Source organism: Ciconia boyciana, chromosome 6, assembly GCF_034638445.1.
Source record: "Ciconia boyciana chromosome 6, ASM3463844v1, whole genome shotgun sequence".
NCBI lineage: Eukaryota > Metazoa > Chordata > Aves > Ciconiiformes > Ciconiidae > Ciconia > Ciconia boyciana.
In genome coordinates, this window is record NC_132939.1 from 53,710,784 (window position 1) to 53,729,680 (window position 18,897).

At 41.6% G+C, this 18,897-nt stretch overlaps 1 protein-coding gene across 1 annotated transcript in view; it reads right to left on the reverse strand.

Moving 5' to 3' along the window:
- Positions 1 to 18,897, reverse strand: part of FBLN5 (fibulin 5) — a 54,884-nt gene that overhangs the window by 34,287 nt on the left and 1,700 nt on the right. Inside the window, exons 2-4 of the mRNA XM_072864876.1 lie at positions 17,872 to 17,926; positions 15,364 to 15,415; positions 13,960 to 14,202 (exon numbers count right to left, since the gene is read on the reverse strand). Of these exons, the coding sequence (XP_072720977.1) occupies positions 13,960 to 14,202; positions 15,364 to 15,415; positions 17,872 to 17,926 (350 nt within the window). The remainder of the gene's footprint in view (positions 1 to 13,959; positions 14,203 to 15,363; positions 15,416 to 17,871; positions 17,927 to 18,897) is intronic.

Here is an 18,897-nt window from a genome sequence, read left to right on the forward strand (position 1 = left end):
TGCATAAATTAAGACAGAAACTTTAAAGATTTGTGAAATCTTGAGATAACAAGCCCTCAAAGCAGATATGCTGAGCCTTTAGAGGCAGACAGTTGTGTTTCATTTAGCCCCAAGAACTGCCAGTTTTGAGCAGGACCACAACAGGTTCTGGATGGTTGTGAAACTCCCAGGCAGGACAAGATGTGAGGCTGAAACTGCAGCAAAGAAAATTTTTAATAAAAGTTACCTAACACTTGCAGCAGTCCTGTCCCCTGCCTGTCAATCAATAAATAAGTCGAGGTAAGGGCAGATCTTCTTCCCCTGTACTGATCCTGGCATAAAACAGATCTGTTGATCTGGATGGTCTTGACTGAATTTGCACTCCATGAAACTCAAGATTCACTTCACTGAAAAGCTGAGAATAAAATCCTTCATTTCTGATTATTGCTTCTACTTCACTATATCAGCTTCCATCCAAAGATCTTACAGCACTTTAAAATCAATGCTAAAACTCAAAGTCTATGTGACAAAGAGAATATCACTTTCATTTTATGGAAGTCTTAGATAAATTAAAGGCTAGAACCAGTATCAGACACAGGCTCCTGCACTTCAGGCACTGCAGTCTCAGAACCATTGCACAAGGCATGCTGGAGTTGACCTCTGGAAGTCACCTGGTCCAAGCCTCCACTCAAAGCAGGGCAAATTCAGTCAGGTTTCTCAGGGCCTTCTCCAGCTGAGGTTTGAACTTCTGCAAGGATACAACCTTTAGCCACAAACTTTATGAACCTCTGTTCCAGTGTTTGACCACCTGCACAGTGATAACATTTCTCCTTATATCTAATAAGAATTTCCCATGTTGCAACTTTTGCCCATTCCTGTCCATGTGCACCTCTGAGATGAATCTGGCTTCATCTTCTCTACACACTCATATTAGACAGTTGAAGACAGCAAGTAATACAATTCCCTCACCAGCCTCATCTTCTTAAGGCAGGGTAAACCCACTTGTCTCAACCTCTCCTTGTATGTTATGTGCTCACACCCTCTAACCACCATGGTGGTCCTTTGCTGGATGCCCTTCAGTATGCCCATGTCTTTCTTATGCCAGGGAACCAGTATGATTGGGAGAACTGGGTGCTTGTGAAGGCAACAGGAATCCACTGCACACTGAACTCTCTCCTGGAGGTAGCTAAGAGAAGATACTTAGAATGCTTGTATATACAGATTAGTTGTAATCCTTGCTATCAGTGTGGTTCATCACAGCAGCAATATTTTGTGAATCTTTGCTTAATTTACTAGAAACTGTTGACGTGGGAGGACTATTTCATCAGATGCTGTGCAAACACAGCTAGAATCAGGACTGCCCTGCTCACACATACAGATCTGCACATTTTTATCCCCAAGCTTCAAGGTAAGTCTACCTTCTTTGCACCAGAATTCAGAAATTGCCGATGAACGCGTGGCCAGTCATATTACCAATGTCACAGGCAGTCCCACCAGCTCTCACAGTACCCATGAAAGCTCAGAAAGACACATGTTCACATTGAGCATTCCCAAGCCAAATGGTTCAATTCCAAGTAGCCCGGCCTGAAAAAACATATTTTGTTTAGGTAATTAAAAAGGAAAAGAAGTAAATAAATAAACAAAAAAGGCAATGTTCCCAACCAGCAGGAACATTTAATGTCTGTGTTTATTCCTGGAGCAAACTCCTGCTCTTACTCTCCACAAGGCACATCCCAGTGAGTTTTCCATCATGTGGGCCTGCTCTAGTGAAAAGCTAAATTACATTTTTTCCTTTATCATAGTAGTTTCCTTTATTAGCCCCTTATTACCACATGGTCTCTGGTCATACTCAGTCATGCAAGAGAACAGGCACATTTTAGAAGGCACATTCTCCAGCACAGAAGCATGCCTAGCAAATCCTTAGCATAATTATAATTTTACCGTTTGTAGTCTTTCTAATCATCTCCAGTCAAATACTGCAGACAGTGCTTAATTCAGTGTTTCACTTCCCTCCCCAGGTCAGAAGGAATGAACCAAGGATGGATCATGTATTTCTGAAATGGTTTCATGTCCCAAGCTTCTAGATGTCAGCTTGAAATTTTGGTGGAGCAGAGCATGATGGTATTTTGTATCTTGTGACAATATACATCCCTTATCAGCTTCAGAATGCACGTGACCTGCTGGGCCATTAATGGATATACTGCAAATTGTCAGCTGCTAATTACATTTAGAGGTATTCTGCAGCCTGTGTAGGACACATCTATGCCATAACTCTCTGTGCTCAAATCTACACTCAAGTTTTCAAAATTGCCTGGGGAATAGGGAGATAAAATTTTCACTTTTTTCAGTTAAAATCATAGGCAGTGTTGGAAGTCTTATGTGCAACCCTGTAAAAAAAGTCTTATTCTCTTATGCCACTTTTCATCTGTGACTAGTTAATCCTCTTGAAAATGTCAATGATCCAAATTGTCATGTTGCAAGCCAAAAAAAAAAAAAAAAAAAAATCACTGATTTCACTGAGAATTTTGTCCCAAAATGCAATGTACTACCTGAATAACATAATACAGGTTTTACAAAACCATGTCTTCAAATAGCACTGATTTAGTGGGGAACACCTCCTTCCTAAAGCTGGCATGCTACAGTCTTTTGGGATGACTGCATGAAACCAACTGATAGCTGTCAACACACAGTTCTGGTTCATCACAAAGTCAGCCCTGCTTTTAATTCAAATAATTTCAATAATTTATTTCAAATACTTTCAATAAAGCTCCAGTTGCAGTGCTTAGTGATTTGCTGGCAACAAGTGTTGTATGTATTGCTGCACTCTGCCTTTGAAATATATGAGCATGATCCAAGGCTGCTCCAGCCTATGCCTGGTTTGGGATTCCCCACAGGGATTGCGATAGCAGGAAATTAGCAGCGTGCTATAGCTTTTGGACCACATCTCCTCTCCCTGGCCCAGTTCCTGCTCCAGGAGTAAGGAGTGGCAGTCTGGCAAACTGACTCTGCACTGCTCCGAGATTCCTCCTTCAGAAAGGGGATGTCAGGCTACCCGTTTAAGCTATCTCAGCTTTGCGTTGCTCCACCATGGTGACAATAACTGTTATTTAATGGGTGGAGGCTCTTATGCTATGAACTTTTCTCTGCAGCTAGGTAAAGCAAACAGTTTTCTTTTGTGCCTCTGTGCACACTGGAAGCTGGAAATACATCAAAAGACTCAGAAGTACAGCAACTTAAAGATACCTGATAACATCTATCCCATCCCCAACTTGTGCAAGACTCTTTCTTGCTAACAATTGTTCCAGGCAGTTTTTAAATGCTTCTGCTGATAAGTTTTCTACTATTCCTCCACTACAACATACCTAATGTATTCTTGTATAACCTGATACACTGCACTGTCATAAAGGGCTTTACTATGTTCAGTCTAAAAGTAATTTTCCTTCAGTTCCGCAAGTTATACCCTAATCAGGAATAATCATTCTTTTGTACCACCCACCATACACAACTTCTGCTTCTCTGACATTTGCAGTTCCAAGGGCTGTCATCTTACCCTAAGCTTTACAATATACTTAACTCTTTTAATCAAAGTCAGTCTCAATAATGCCCCCAATTTACTGTTGCTCTATACTGAGATTTCCATAAACTTATCTCCATTTATCTGGTAGTAAAGTACTTACACTTAATGTCAGTAGGTTGGATCCATTCTCAGCAAAACATATTGAAGGACTATTCCCTCTCTGTCCTGGGATTAGAAGTCTTAGTAACACTGCCAGAAACTGCCCCATGCTACACTGCTCTTGACATCACTGCCTTCTACTATTCATCTTCCATCAGATGGCCATGTGTTAGGTTATCTTTTAATCTGCTGCTGGGTTTCCAGTCCCTTAATTTCCTAACCACAACTGTAGCTTTTCTAGACTTCTGTGTTTTACCGTTTGTACAATCTTCCCATTCAGTGTCACCTATAGATATGTTGGGGTTGTACCACAAAATCAGTTAATGCCTTTGATCCAACCAGCAATGTACCGGCTCACCAGCTAATGCTTCATTTACTCAGGGGGCTGGCTGGAAAACAAGAATTTTACTTCACGAAAAAAAAAATAGAAAATGGAAACAAGCTCAAAATATTAGAATAAAGCAGTCATTAAAATTATTTATTTTTGTGGAAAACCAAAACAAAACCCAAACCAAACAACACAGTGTCAGACCAAGCAGTAGATCATGGATTCATTCAGGCCCTGCAAGTTTATGATGCACTCCTCTCCCCCTCCTCCTAGGCTCTCCCTGTTTAGCTGAAGCACTTCTTGTATTTTCAGTATCTGAATGCCTCATGCACACAAACAGATTTATTCTCACTGTAGTGGCATGTTATTGATGTACAGCTGAGCCATAGAAAAGCTAAGGAAATTTTCCAGAAGGACTTAAGAGTTTGTATATACACACTTGCAGGTGCCCAAATGAAGACACCATACACACCCTGACTTTCAAAAAGTGCTGAATGCCTCTGCCTGAAAACCTAGACCCCTCAAGGGTTTCCAGCTGGTTGCTCAGATTTTGAGATTCCTCAGATAAGTAGTCAATTCTGAAAACAATATTGAGCAAAAAGGTCTGAGGTCATACTGGCAGACTGTGGCAAAGACTGCAGGCCAGATCAACGGGCGTTTGCATACTAAACTTCCACTGAGGATGAAGGTCAGTGAGAGCAAGGGACCTAACCAAGCTTTGGGGACCTGGGCCTTCATTTCAGCTGTCCTGTCACCTATACGACTGCCCTATCATCTGGATCATCCTTCTCCTCACACTGCAGCATAGCCTTATACCACAGGGCACCTGCAACCATGAGTTATGGTTGAAAAGAACTAAAAGCAGAGAGGGTTTTGCTGGTGTTAAAACTGAAGATGGACTTCAGTGCATCCTGTCATCCCCAACGGGCAGCACATCCCAACCAAGAGGCAGAATGCTGAAACTACTCCCCTGAACTGGGCTGGTGATGTGTAACTCCCATTTGTCTTCTGGTAGCTTTATTTTCTTTGAAAAATTCTCTCATCTCATTGAAGTACTAAAATGGGAAGTCAGTCAACTGGCAGATGAAGGGGTCGGAGCATATTAAACTCCACACAACATCAGGCAGCTCTTCTCTTTCTGTGTGGCAGGTCTGTCATGGGTCCGGTGTCTTAGGGACAAGACAAAGGAGCAATGCCAGCACATTACCTCTGCCTATAGAGTCTGGCAAAACATACGGTCCATCTGGCTGATTTATATTGGCAAAGGAGCCAATTCATATTTTCTATATATTTTGGCTTAACATCTTGATTGTGACATATAACCATGGCCAATTTCAGGCTGGAACCAAGCAAAAAGAAACAAAGCTGACCCAAAAAATATAAGGGAGAGGCCAAGAAAAACGGTGACTTTTAAGTCATTGAGAACACTGCCATCTCTGGGCACTGTGGGTGCTGCAAACATATGCAAAAATTAACACGGGCCTGAGCAGAATGCTGGTGCTATGAAGGGCACTGAAAATAAATACGCCTTCCAGGTAAGGAGGGACACTCTATCGCATACTGAACTCTGCACGCTATGCCACAGGGAGGCAGAGAAGGCGTCACTCATGCAACCAAAATCCCTGAGGGTCTCAGCAGAAAGCTAGGCATGGACTGTCATCCACAGCCAAAACAGACGCCCATAGAAAACGAGAGAAGAACAAGACACAGAGACAATGGATTGGGGAAGAGTACTCATGAAGTCTGTCAATCTTCCAGCACCATTAAGTGACTTAATTTTCTTTCAAGCCCTGTAATTGTCTAGTTGGCAGGACTGCCTTGCATGACAGCTATCCCACAAAGGAAAGCTCACAAAAGCTGCTCCAGAGCAGACAGAGCTAATCGGTACATAGTGGCTTTAACTGATCTGGCACTGCTGAAATCCCTGGAAGTAAGACATAATAAAGGCAAGGCAGCCACAAACCCCACATATGAAACCGCTGTTAGCAGTGAGTCTAAGGAATCATTGAGAGATTAACAGCAGGGGTGAGAGCCCTGCCCTGGCCAGCACATACCTGAGGATACGGCAGGCTGGGCACGATTACTACTCCTCTGAAGTAAGTCAGATACAACCTCCTGCCAACTAGCTCTTGGTGACAGCTGAAGTCTATGTATTATCTGGCTCAGAGCCCAGGGACCAATAACCCCCAATTCAGAGACCAAGCTTAACTGAGGCCATTAAACTAACCAAAACCCAGAGTATCAGTTAAACCCCTTTCCCTTGCATACCCTTTCCCTCTGCAGTCTACAAAGCACAAGGGAGATGGGATTCCTGGGTTCTTGCCACCTTGTATACCAAAGTATCATACAATTCCAAGAAAGAGGGAAAACTGGAACACATCATGAAATAGAGAGGTCACAGTCTAGAGAGATTTTAACCTTCCTGTGTCTGGACTGTGGCCTGCACATCTAACATGGACATTGTCCCTTCTGTGCTTATGCCCCTTCTCTGCATGCAAACCAGTTATGTTTTGTAACGTGACATATTCTCATTCAGCTGTCCCCCTCTGTATGCCACTGTGCTTCCCTCCTGGCTCCCAGCCTCAGAACAGAAGAAACCAGAAAACTTTTAATCACTACTAATAAGCAGGTGAAGACACTTCCACAGATAGAATCAGTTTAGCTCAAGCTAAAGTTAAAAGCAAATTCAAACACTCCTGGTGGCCACAGTTTTTAATCATAAGGTGATCTTCTGACCAGCTGTCTATTCTTCCCTCACAATGTCTAGGAAATCTTTACCATAGTATCAGGAGTCTGGCAGGAGGAAAATCTGGTGCCAAACTCCCTGACCATAAGCTACTTATGGTCAGTGGCTTAGGCTCAAGACAGATTAACTTAAACCTAATAAATTCACTGCAAGAACTTCTGCTCCAAGATCATAAAATCTTCACCAAAGTCAATGGGGACCATAATCAGAGGTCTAAGAGTTTTTGGTCTCCAGTTGACTACCGAGCTATCTACCCAGTATGACTGTAGTTCAGTCAAGTTCAGTTGTGGCTATACTGTAGTTGTCTTTATTTTATTTTCCCTTCTCACATCATCACACATAAATACAGTCGGTCAGTGACGCTCGAAGGGCATTGACATGCAGAATGATGGACTTGCATTTACTGTTACACTTTGCCATACCCAGGAGCCTGCTATTTTTAATTCCAGTACACAGAGATGCCAGTTTTGTTAATAACATGCCAGCCTTCTTGGCTTGCGTGTTATATGTCTTGGTTCAATTTTACTAATTTCTTTGTGAGTAGTAGAAGCTTCACAAATAAACGAAGAACCCCCCTGTGCTTTAACCACCAGACCGTACTCCTCCCACACTGCACTTAGCGAGGAATGAAAGAAGGAATAATCCAAGCCACAGAAGGCTCAGTTTACCCTGCTAGAGAGAGATACGTACGGCAACCTTTTCTATCAAGCCAACTCCTCCACCACAAATGGATTCACTTCAGTGAAAAGCAGCATTTCCACCCTCATTCTCCTCGGTAAATTCTGCTGGGGGAGGATATGTTTATTGATGATCAAATTTCTGTAGGAATGACCCTACTGATGGACCCTGCTGGAAGGACTAGCTGAATCTTGCCTTTCCTCAGCCCCAGCCCATCCTCTGTGCTGGTGTAATGGTTTCCTGAGGGAGGAAGGTGCTCTGAGTGTTTTCAGATGTACCTTTTTGCCCATGAATATTTTATGGTCAGCTGGTGATTACCTTTATGAAGGTTGTTGGGGTTGTGAATAGACCAGGACATCAGATCAGAATCACTGGGGCTGGACCCAGAAGAATTACAGGTATGTTTTTCTGGAGCTGTACAATGTGCGTTTATCCAATGGGACAGGGCTATGTTAAGTATGTCTGTACTCTATGATGTTAATGATCCTTCTTCCATTAGTCCCCTGGCATATGGTCTTCTGTCTTAATATACGTAGTTTGTATTTTCCACATCTTTGTTTTACCTGGCTTGTCTAGTCTCGTTACATTAGATAATCAAGGGTCAACCATCTTGAATTGTGCTAAAACATGAAATGAGCACAGCGTAAGTAGATGGTGACTGAAAAACTCCAGGATGAAATAACCACTGAAAGCTTTTGTAGCACAGGTATTCCTGAAGTAAATGGGAGATACTGATAAAGTTCTGGGCCTTCCTCTCTCCTCTCATCTATGCAGAAACATAGACAAAAGTGCCCAGTGATTTCTAACCAGTTTAGTGCACTAGGGAAACAAACAAGTTCCACATGTCTTACTTTGAGCTTCACTGTTGTAGGATTATTAAACTGGGCCTTTTTTCTCTTGTTTGCATATTTTTACATGATATTTGTCAGGGAGTTATCTCAGCACCTATCATCTACTTGTGAAATTATCCTTGATACAATCCTGAAAATTAATTATTATTTCAGGTTACACAGAATGACCTGAAGCCCGAAAATACCCAGCACGTTTATCTATGGCAAAGTCAGGAACTGAATGCAAAATCCTCCAACCCAAGCCTTAGCCACCAACTATAGCTTCTTCTTGAGATGCTTCAGAGGCAGCTTTTCTGTTGCTACAGCAGCATGAGGTCCAAATTTATATTTCCCCATACAAAACCTGACAGGAAAACCATCTTACGAATAAAGGCTACACATCGTGGCCCTTAATTTAATCAGGAGTTGTCATCAATTACATATCCTTTCAGGAGGCTGCCCTCAACCTCTTGCAGAACCTATTCTCATGCAATCTTTCTTTTTTTTTTCCTAGTTAATCTGGACATGATGGCAGTGCTGCCCTAACAGGGACCATGCATAGCCTTCAGGAACTGGCCCTCTGGAATAGCAAAAGAGATTGTCTCACAGACCAAGAGGAAAAGGGAAAGACACAGAGCTGAACCAAATAAGGTTAAAAAAGGCAATGGCAGGAGCAGATTCCATTTGTTTCTCCTTTATACAACCCCTTCCAGAGCATAATCTCCTTGCTGCATTTCCCTCCTTTTCTTCCTCCTGTTTCTGTATGCCCAGAGAGGTGACTAGAAAAGTCACTATTAGGAGACAGCCTGGCTTAGTGGCTAAGCCATGGGATAAGGAATTCTCAGCTCTGTCTCCAGCACAGCCATGGGCCTGCCACAAATCCTGGGCACCTCCTTTCATTCCTTGTATCTTCATTTCCCTCCCTTCTCCCCAGACGCACAGATCTGGTTCCTTTATTTTGCTTGAAAACTCATCTAGGCATAGGCTGTTGTTAATGAGATTGTGCACAGGGCAGGTCAGTACAATTGCAGGCTTGGATGTGGGTTTTAGGTATGCTTGCAATATAAATGATAATGATCTAAACCCCATCTGTGCAAAGGTAATGTTTTGAAGGAAGGAGTTTCATTCCACGACAGTAGGACTGGGGACCTGTAGGTGGGGAATGTAGGAGGTCCTGGCAGTCTTTGAGAAATTAGGAAAGCTGAAGCCATGACTACTCCACAGATGAAGCTTTGAAGAACAATTGTCTCTTACGCTTGGAAAGAGAATCTTTCCATTTCCCTCTGTTTTCATGCTTCTTCCTTTTAGCTTTTGTTTTAAAAATAAAGATGATGCCTTTTTTTTAATTTTTAAATTAACTCATCTGGCCTCCTCCCTCCTTTCTGTCTCTAGATTATACTCGTCTTGCGTATACCTTTCCTAACATCTGCTTCTCTGTCTTTGCGCTCTGCTTGCTCCGATCCCTCCATTCAACCCTCTTAGATGCCTCCCCACCCCCATAATCTCTTCACATTGTGCGTGTGCATTAATGGGAGAGAAAGCAAAAATAAGAGCCCACCCATTACAGTTCTTTCCACAATGCCCAGAAGGATCTGTGTTTGAGGCATGTTTTAAAGATCATTGTAAATCAGGAAACAGCAAGGTGGAGTGAAGGGAAATTGGAAAGAGCTCTTAGCTTATGAATGTATAATGCAAGAACATGGGCCCTTGCTCCAGTTTAATCTTGCCAACAGTTACTAGACCAAGTTCCTTGAACAAAAAGTCATTATTATGACTAACCATTCTGTATTTATAGAGAAGTAGCATTAGAAGACAAACAGTTCAAGCAGCGCTCTTGTGCTAGATGTTCTTTGCTTTTTCCTGTATGTGGTCTTTTATTCCAGCGTTAATTGTGGTTATAAATCATTCCCAATCTGCTTTGGAATGAGTTTACACAGACTTCGTGCTGTTGAAAACACACATACAAGATATAAAGCATTCAGCAGCTCCAGGGGTAAAAATACCATGTATTGGGAATCAAACCCACAGAAGAATTAAAAAGTAACTATCATTAAAATATTTCTCTACCTGTTGCCTCAAGTGGCTACAGCTACTTCTGCACCATGCAGAGGACACCGGCATGGGCAAAGTGGTCACTGACAGGTGTCTTTGAGAGGCACTTGTGCCAGGAAAGCTTTTGTTTTCACAAAGGATGAGATCTGGAGATAAAAGAGTCTTGTTAAGACTGAGCGGTGAACAGGATGGGGGAAGGAACATGGACACCTAACCCCTGTCTATGACCATCCCGGCCAGAAAGAATGAAGCCAAAAAAGCTTGAAAGGGAGAAGAGTGGCTTGTATTTCTTTTTTTGCTGTGTTGGAATATATCAGTCCCCACGAGGGGGAATGTTATTTGAACCACCCGGGGTGCACATTCCTCTGAGAGCCAGGGAACGTGGGGCCTTGGCAGGCAGGCCAGGTGCCAGGCCGGGACAGAGTGACCCTCTCACGGCCTTCCTATGTTTCTGTCAGCTCTAGCAAAGGGGGGATAAAAAAAAAAAAAGAGCTTGTTAAGTCTCATACAGCTTTCAGATCAAATTTTTATCCTGTTTCACTTTGGAAGTGTCTTGAACAAGCTCAGCGCTTCAAAGCTGAGGCTGCAAATCTCCCAGGGAAGGTTCCTGTGTTTAATAAGCTGTTTTGACTGGAATTCAAAGAGAAAGTAAAGATTTCTGTTGGCCTAGCTATAGAAAATGTGGCTCAGACCTGTAACCCCATATCTGACCAGACAAAAATGTGTACTCTGTTAAAAATTGGAGACTTCTCAGAAGCATTGGCATTAGAATAGCTCTGGTTCCCCTGAAGTCAATAGCAAGAAGTCTCATCATCTCTCATGGAAATACCTGTGACTAATTTTATTTGGAAAGAAGGTGCTGGAAGGCGGTGCCAGAACACCAACATAACAAACGTGTAAGTTACATAGTGGCTCAGCTACTGGGCAAAATAGCTTCCAGTTTACTCTTTTCAACCATTCCACCACAAAATTAACCCTTGAAGGGCTTCGTATCCTAAGAGCATGCTGAATTCTGACAAGCAGGGAAGCAGAGAGCAACTGAAATACTATTAACATGATGCAATGCTTATAATTAACTTATAATAAGATGGAGCCATGACTCATGCGATTCAGACTTTCTTGAATGACCCGAGTGAAATTTTGGTGGTTTCTGAGGACCCTGTCAAGGTTCCCTGGTGCCTCATCTCCAAGGCCTTCAAGCACAAGGCTGCACATCACCCCTGTTAACTGCACCAGAAGTCCTGGAATCGGGGGATCAGTCCTTCCTACCACTGCTGCAGAGAGACATGTACTCATACCACGTTCCTTGGTGCTCACACTTGCCATCCTAGGGCACACAGATAGATACAAACACAGATACTGCATCAAGACAGTGAACGTCTCCAGAGGATTTCATTAAAAGAAAAATGAAATCTAACCCCAGCAGAGACCCCTTCGCTCTGACAGGTCTTGTTTTCTTTGTTTTTCTTCCTCTCACACAGATATGATCCACCATCTGCCCAAATTCAAACCTGATGTAGACTTTCAAAAACTGCTTCCAGCTAACTGTGGTACTCAAATGGCAGTTGGTCCTTTCCCATTTATTCTTGTTAATCTCTCTATTCACCAAACTTTCCCTCACAATTAAATTCCCATATTTGAAAGTTAAAGTGACAGAAGTGAACAGCCCTGGCTGAAGAAAGCATTAGTCCTCATGTTTCTGCCAGCGCGGATAGGAACATATATGCCCTTTGCAGGCTGGAAGGTCCACTGTAAAAGTTTCCAAAATCCACCTGTTTTGATTAGTATGGTTTGTGTGCAGCAGGCCAGAGAGAGTAAAATATAGGGCTTTCATTTCCCCTTTGATTTCAGCACTTCTTTTCCACTAACTGCTCCATTTCCTGATTCATCTACATCAAAGTTAGCAAAATGAAAACATGCCCGTAAGCCTACAAATCAGTAGATAAAATAACTAAGGTTGATCAATTTGCTAAGATCAGAAGGACTAGTGGCAATTTTCAAAGGACTGAATAGTATACATGCTTATTTTTACAGCAAACTCATCAGTTATCCCAGGACTTCAAAACACCTCATTAAAAAAACAGTTCTTTTAATTTTCCAGTAGGTATTACTACTAACGCTGGTTAGAAAATACGTTTTTCCCACCTTGGAACATAATGACGGCAATGATTCAAATACAGAAAAATGTGCCCCAAAGTAGCTGAATTTAAATCTAGACTCTCACATCTCCCATGAAGCATCATGGTCTCCTCACTAGGGAAGCAAACAAAGTACATCATCTGAAACCAAGTCCTGCCAGAAATTTCAGACAATAGGGCAGAATCAGCCCAAAAGACAAGTCAGTTTTAGCTCTTGTGTTGTTCTGCAGTAGCATTCAAAAAAGAAATGTTCTGAGTTAAATGCAGTTCCTTAGTCTACAGACAGGCAAAATTATCTATTGAAAGCTCGTATCTACTGTAGTTTGGGCTTTTTTTCTTGTCAAAGACCAGTCCTATTTCAAAAAATATTTTGATAAAAACCTTCAGACTATTAGCTACATATAATAACAGATAAAAAACTCACTTTACCATTAGGACAACTGAGACACAGAAATAAGTAGTGATTATAGATTAACTTTGTGGTAGACCTGTGGGCGACATCTCCAGCATTTACCCTGAGCAGCTGCCAATGATCAGTTTGATCCTGATCTCTTGATTCCAAGTTTGGCATCAAATAAATATTTTGGCCATTGGAACTTACTTTAGTTTAGTTCAGAAATTTTCTGTCCATTCCTTCATAACATGACATTATCAAAAGCAAGCAAACCAAAGGGATATAATCTAAATCTCCCTTAAATTTGAGTAACACAGGACCAGCTTATATCCAAGTTAAACACAGTATAAAATGAAATAAGTGAAATCAGAATCTAGGAAAAGATGCAAAAGTAGAAAACCTACCAACACAAGAAATTTTTCATAGCGTTATTGTTTTTTGTATTGGAGATTAGGGAATATCAAGGTGCTAAGACAATGTCAACACTCTGCTGGGGCAGCAATTCTTTCCCTGTGTGTTTGTGCAGTGCCTCAAACAAGGGAGTTCCAGTCTCAGCCGAAGTCTATAGTCATTAAAGCAATGGTAGTGCTAACAGTTGTGTACCACCCTCTAGATAAGCAGCGTATGTGCTCCAAAGGGCTCACAGTCTAAGTGAAGAACGCAAAGCATGGGAGGAAACAACTGCTGTTTATACCATTTAAAGGAGGAAGACCGAGGCCCAGAAATCTGAACAAGGTCACATACTGCCAAGAACTGAATCAAGGTTTCCTCAGTCCCCATCTAACGCTTCAAATGGAGGGCCATCTATCTTCTCTCTCAAGGACATAATCATAAGCATAAAGGGCATGCCTTTGATGCACTGACAAATCACCTGCCATCAGATGGTTGTTTATCTCATAAAAACATTACTTCTCTCATAAAAGTGGGTTTCCTGATTAAATAATAAATCATATCTTAGCTTGCACTGAATAATGACTATATGAAATGTAGAGCTCACATCCTTTAAAAAAAGTAGCTGAACTTCAAAAGGGCTTGAGTGATACAATAACTAAAGGACAATTGCAGGACATTTGTTTCTCCAATGTCGGACAAGCTTTAATATAAATAAAAATATAGAATAAAGATTTATACTACTTACCAGCACACTGATTGTTTTCATCCAACTGGTAACCAAATCGACAGATCAGAGGTCTTGTAACAGTAGGGTAGTTAGGAACGGGGCCTGGTGCTGGGGGCGGTGGATAAATATTTGAATAAGGATTCAGATATGGTGACCGATACACTGGGTTTGTTCGGGGTACGCATAAATAGCCACCATTCTGGTTCACACACACCATATCTCCTCTGCAGGCCTCAGGAATAGTCCGACATTCATCAATATCTGGAAGGAAATTGCAGAAGTTAAATGAGTGATTACTTCTTAATGGGACCCATCAAAAAAATAGTTAACATGTTTTTCCCAAGACTTTGTTAAAAAATTTGATACTCTCTTTGAACGGAAAAGCTAATCCTTCCTCGTGGAGCCTCACTTTGAAGTTAGGTCATACTAAAACAGGAAACATCCCATATATTCAATATATCCTGTGTTCTACTTGTTTTACTTCACTGTTAGAGGGTAGAGGGAGAGGGGAAAGCCTGCTTTGTTATTCTATAAATGTTCAGTTTAAACACTGATTTACACATGGCTACAGCATGCTACTGCCTGTTCCTGCTAGAGGGTCTGTCCAAACCACAACATGCAGATCAGGATTTCAAACACTGGTGGTTTGGTTTGCCCAGCTGTGAAACTTGGATCCTGATTTGGAACTCCCAAGCTCCCTCCCACAGAAAAAGTTAGGGATGTTCAGATCTGGGGATGTGGTTCAGGCCTCTTTCTTGCTCTGATTGAGATCATTGCTGAATTAAATTTAGAAAGATACAAATGGTTTAGCCAAACTGAGCCTTCACTTGGTTCTCAGAGCATAGAAACAGTAGGTTGCTATGACAGGGCAAGAAATCTGTTGCTGGTTTTTCCCTTACTGTTTGAGTGACTTCAATGCATGCAGAAGATGCTGCCCTGGAGACTGAATGCCATTGATAAAAAGATGCTGTAGGGCAAAGTGCGTGTTTCCCTATATTGCCTCAACAATTTACTTGGAGTTTCAGCGCTGAGCAGTGGTAGACTTTATCTGAGCCTCCAGGTGGAGGCTGCTGACAAAGATAGTAAATAGTCTGGAGGAGAAGGAGGAGGGTAAACAACCCTTGTAATTTGGCAACTAGATTGAGCTTCCAAACTCATCTCAACAGCTATTTGAGAAGCACTGATGGCCAATTAGTGTCTCAACAATGTCAAAGATCAGTATATACTTGTGCTATGTCAATACACACGCATATTTATAGATATACATATGTATTTTTGTATATACGTATACACAAACACACATATTTGTCACACAGCAATAACTTTTCAACTAAAACATACTAACAGCAGCACAATGTTAACTCAAGAAAGTCAGGATTTCTGAACCCCGATTTAAATGTATTGATTTAATTAAAGTCCTACCTAAGCACTGCCCAGAGGCACGGTCCAGGTCAAACCCGTTAGTGCATTGTTGCTAAAATGAGAAAACAAAGGACACTCAGTGGAGAAATGAGAGGGTTGCAGAGTCAAATGTTCATCTGGATTATTATGCTTAGTACAATTGCTCAGCACTATACAGTTCACCAAAATACAGTCCTTTCCCCAAAGGACAGTCAGCAAAGCATGGACCCGAGACCTCAGCACATATGCCAGCCCCTTAACTCAGAAGGTAGTTCCCTCAGGTGGTGACAGCGGCAGGCTGTTCATCTCCCCAGGGGTAACCAACACATAATATGTGATGGGCTCCATACCAGTTGTTAACAAAGTACATTCTTCTATTTTGAGGTCTTGTTTTTGCCAGAACAGGGGGGGCTCAGTTAAAAGGTACTAGCTAACTTCTCTAACAGGCTCTAAAATGACACATATAGACCATTCAGTACATACGTCTCAACATGTTAGCCATCTGACTGAATTGAAACCATAGTTAAAACATAACAACCTTAATAAAAGTAAGGCTTTTACTTTGCACCAAACTTTTTGATTTTTAGAGGTTAAATCTTTACATGACACATGTTCTAGGCTTGCAAAGTTACTTGTTCCTTCCTGTCCTATGGTGCTGGTCTTTATCAAGGCTGCAACCTGGAGTCTTCAGCACCTCCTCAGGGACCCTCAGCAGTTCTAAAACAGTGACAGTCCTGGTGATGATTGTGTCAAAGCCCATTAAAATGATTCCCTGCTCTCCCCAGTTTTTGACTGGGCCTCCAGCTATTTAGCAATGGGCCAAGCAGTTTTCACAAGCACAGGATCCTGCCAGTTAATAGGTTATACTAAGGAAGGTAAGCAAGATATCCAGAAAACAGGAACCACTGAAGTAACCAGAGGGCAGACGGATGGAGTGTGTTCAAGATTCTTCCTTTTTTGTTGTTAAGTGATAAAGACACTTAATTTTGGACTTTGTGGAAGAAATCAGTGGAAGAGCAAAGTACTTGGTTCATGTTTGGAAAAGTAGTAAGTTGTAGATGGGAGACAGGGGTGAGATGGATAACTCAGTGGAAGCAGGCCATTGCAGGAACTAGGGAGGGGACATGAGGTGAAACACATGGCACTATTTGGACTGCACCTGCCGCTTGCACACATGAATACACAAAACCACTACTAGAAGTGTCAAACAACTGTGAAGGAATTCTGCCTTCATTTATTTTGGCATTCCGAAATGTTTTGGTATCATGCTGTGGAAAGCCACGATATTCTGATGGGAGAATGTATAATCAGCCTCATGTTTTAAAGAATGTATGTACTCTACTTCTTGTTCTCTTTTCTGTGCTGTGGCATATAGACTATACCTAGGTTAGCAGGAAAAGTTAAGATGATAGTTTTTAACAAAATTATTTTCTTTTAGACAGTAGATGGTGATTCAGCAACACTGAAACTAGTGTAGAACTGGTTTCAACAAGTTTCTAGAACTTTATTCTAGAAAAGATTCCAATATTGTTGAAATGACCAGTTTCAATATCTTCAGAAAGAATTTGTTGCTATCATCTTGGTTTCAAGTTGCTTTTTGCTTAGACTTCAAAATCAATTTACGGTACAAGATGTTTTTATAAAAATAGCAATGGAAACAATATTTTTTAAATTATAAAAACAAACCCTTAAAGACATCTCAAAAATTCTCCAGGGGCATGCAAAGCATTTCCCATACAGATCCAATGTTCACAAAAATATCAATAAGCATGCCATGTGCAGGAAATTTTCAATGTAATACTAAAAAAACAACTACATTTCAGAGCCTTTTGGCAAAGGTGTTTAGAAACGCAGCTCTGGACACTGAGTATATCTGGATTATCAACTAGGAATTCAAACTTAACATGCCTTTGGGAACTGTTTTTCCTAATTTAAAGTCCACTTGGAGCCCAAGAACACAAAGAACTAATGCTTCTGCTATTTCAAGAACTGGATTGCTTTACTTCCACCCACCCTCAAAAGCCCTGCCTCTTGAACAAAAACGGTTTTGGGCATAAACTAAAATGAAAACTAGGATGCAGTCAGTCAGGATCACAGTCCAAAATTAAACAGTCTTAAGACAAGATCCTGCTATACACAGAATATACCTATTTATATGGATAAGTTTTCCAAACGTGGACGTTCCCCACCACAGAACTGAGCTGTCCCTGCTCTCGTGGGATGGCTTTTCTTATTTCCTTTTCCAGAAGTGTTCAGTTCAGAGGCAGAATCAGGTTTTCAGTGAGGTCCAGGTTTCTACAGGGATATTTTGCTGAGCTGGCAAGGATGAGTCAATAAGCTCAGTCCATGTTCAACTCCAGAATCCTGCTGGCTCCAAGTTCTCCCCTCTAAACCCTTAGACCACACAGCTTCCTTTTCATGTAAACCCCAGACCACAGAGCTTCCTATTCACCTGCTAGCCAGTTAAGTTTCATGCCATATAGCACTTCAGTACAAAACAGTACGTAGATCTCTGTGTGCACCTCTCACCTGTGCTTTTCCAGGGCTTGAAAGGCAGACGGCCAGTGTGAAAGCAGTCAGTATCCTGTAATGTGCACAGAAAATAGGCTGAAAACCTTCTGATATCCAGGCTCATTATATAGAATTAAAAACACATGGACAAATTAATTTCTAGTGACACTTCAGTGTATTCCACAGAGATTTGCTAACATGAATTTGGCCTCTGGAGAGGGAGTAGTAACACTGTGGGCCAGATTCAGATCTCAGAGTCACTAATTTTACTACGGTTTTATGCAACTGGGATCAGAATCAGACTGAACATGTCTATTAACTAATCTATTTTTTACGAAACCCCATGCAGCAGCTGCTTAATGAACAAGTGCGTAATATTCAATCAAGTATTTTTGCCCCTCTCTGACACCTTTCTTTTGAGAATATCAAGGTTTTTCTTGCATATTATGCACATTTTACAGATGGGTAAACCAGAGCACAGGCCCTGCCTAAGCTCACAGTGCAACGCATTGGCAGGGCTGCAGACATGTCATGCAGGAGGTCCTGAATCCAAGCCAGTTGTTCTAACTGCTAAACCGCAATTTCATCCCCCGGAGACTGTATCTGAGATTAATCCATTTTCTTAGGGCCAGATTCTGTCCCTTTACTCAGTCTTGAGTAATATGTTGCTCTGCAAGTAGACACACTGTGCCAGGTCATCAGCTACTAGAAGTTGCTATCTTCAATGGAGCCTTCCCCAGTTATATCATCTTAGCATCTAGTGGGACCTACTGGGTCTCTTCACTGCAAATGGAAGAGAATCCCTCGCTAACAGAGCTCCACGGCTGTATTTGGAACTCCTTACCTGGAGCATGAAAATTGTGGTCAACTAAGCTCCCACCCTCAAGTATTTACTAACAGACAGAAAACCAGGAAAGGCCAGTAAGAAATTATTTTTTTCTATGTACTATGGATTTCAGTGCTTTGCCATTGCCTTATATAAAATTTCTTCTCAATACCATTAGACCCACATCTTGCTTATCTTGGATTCTAGTTCTGAATGGC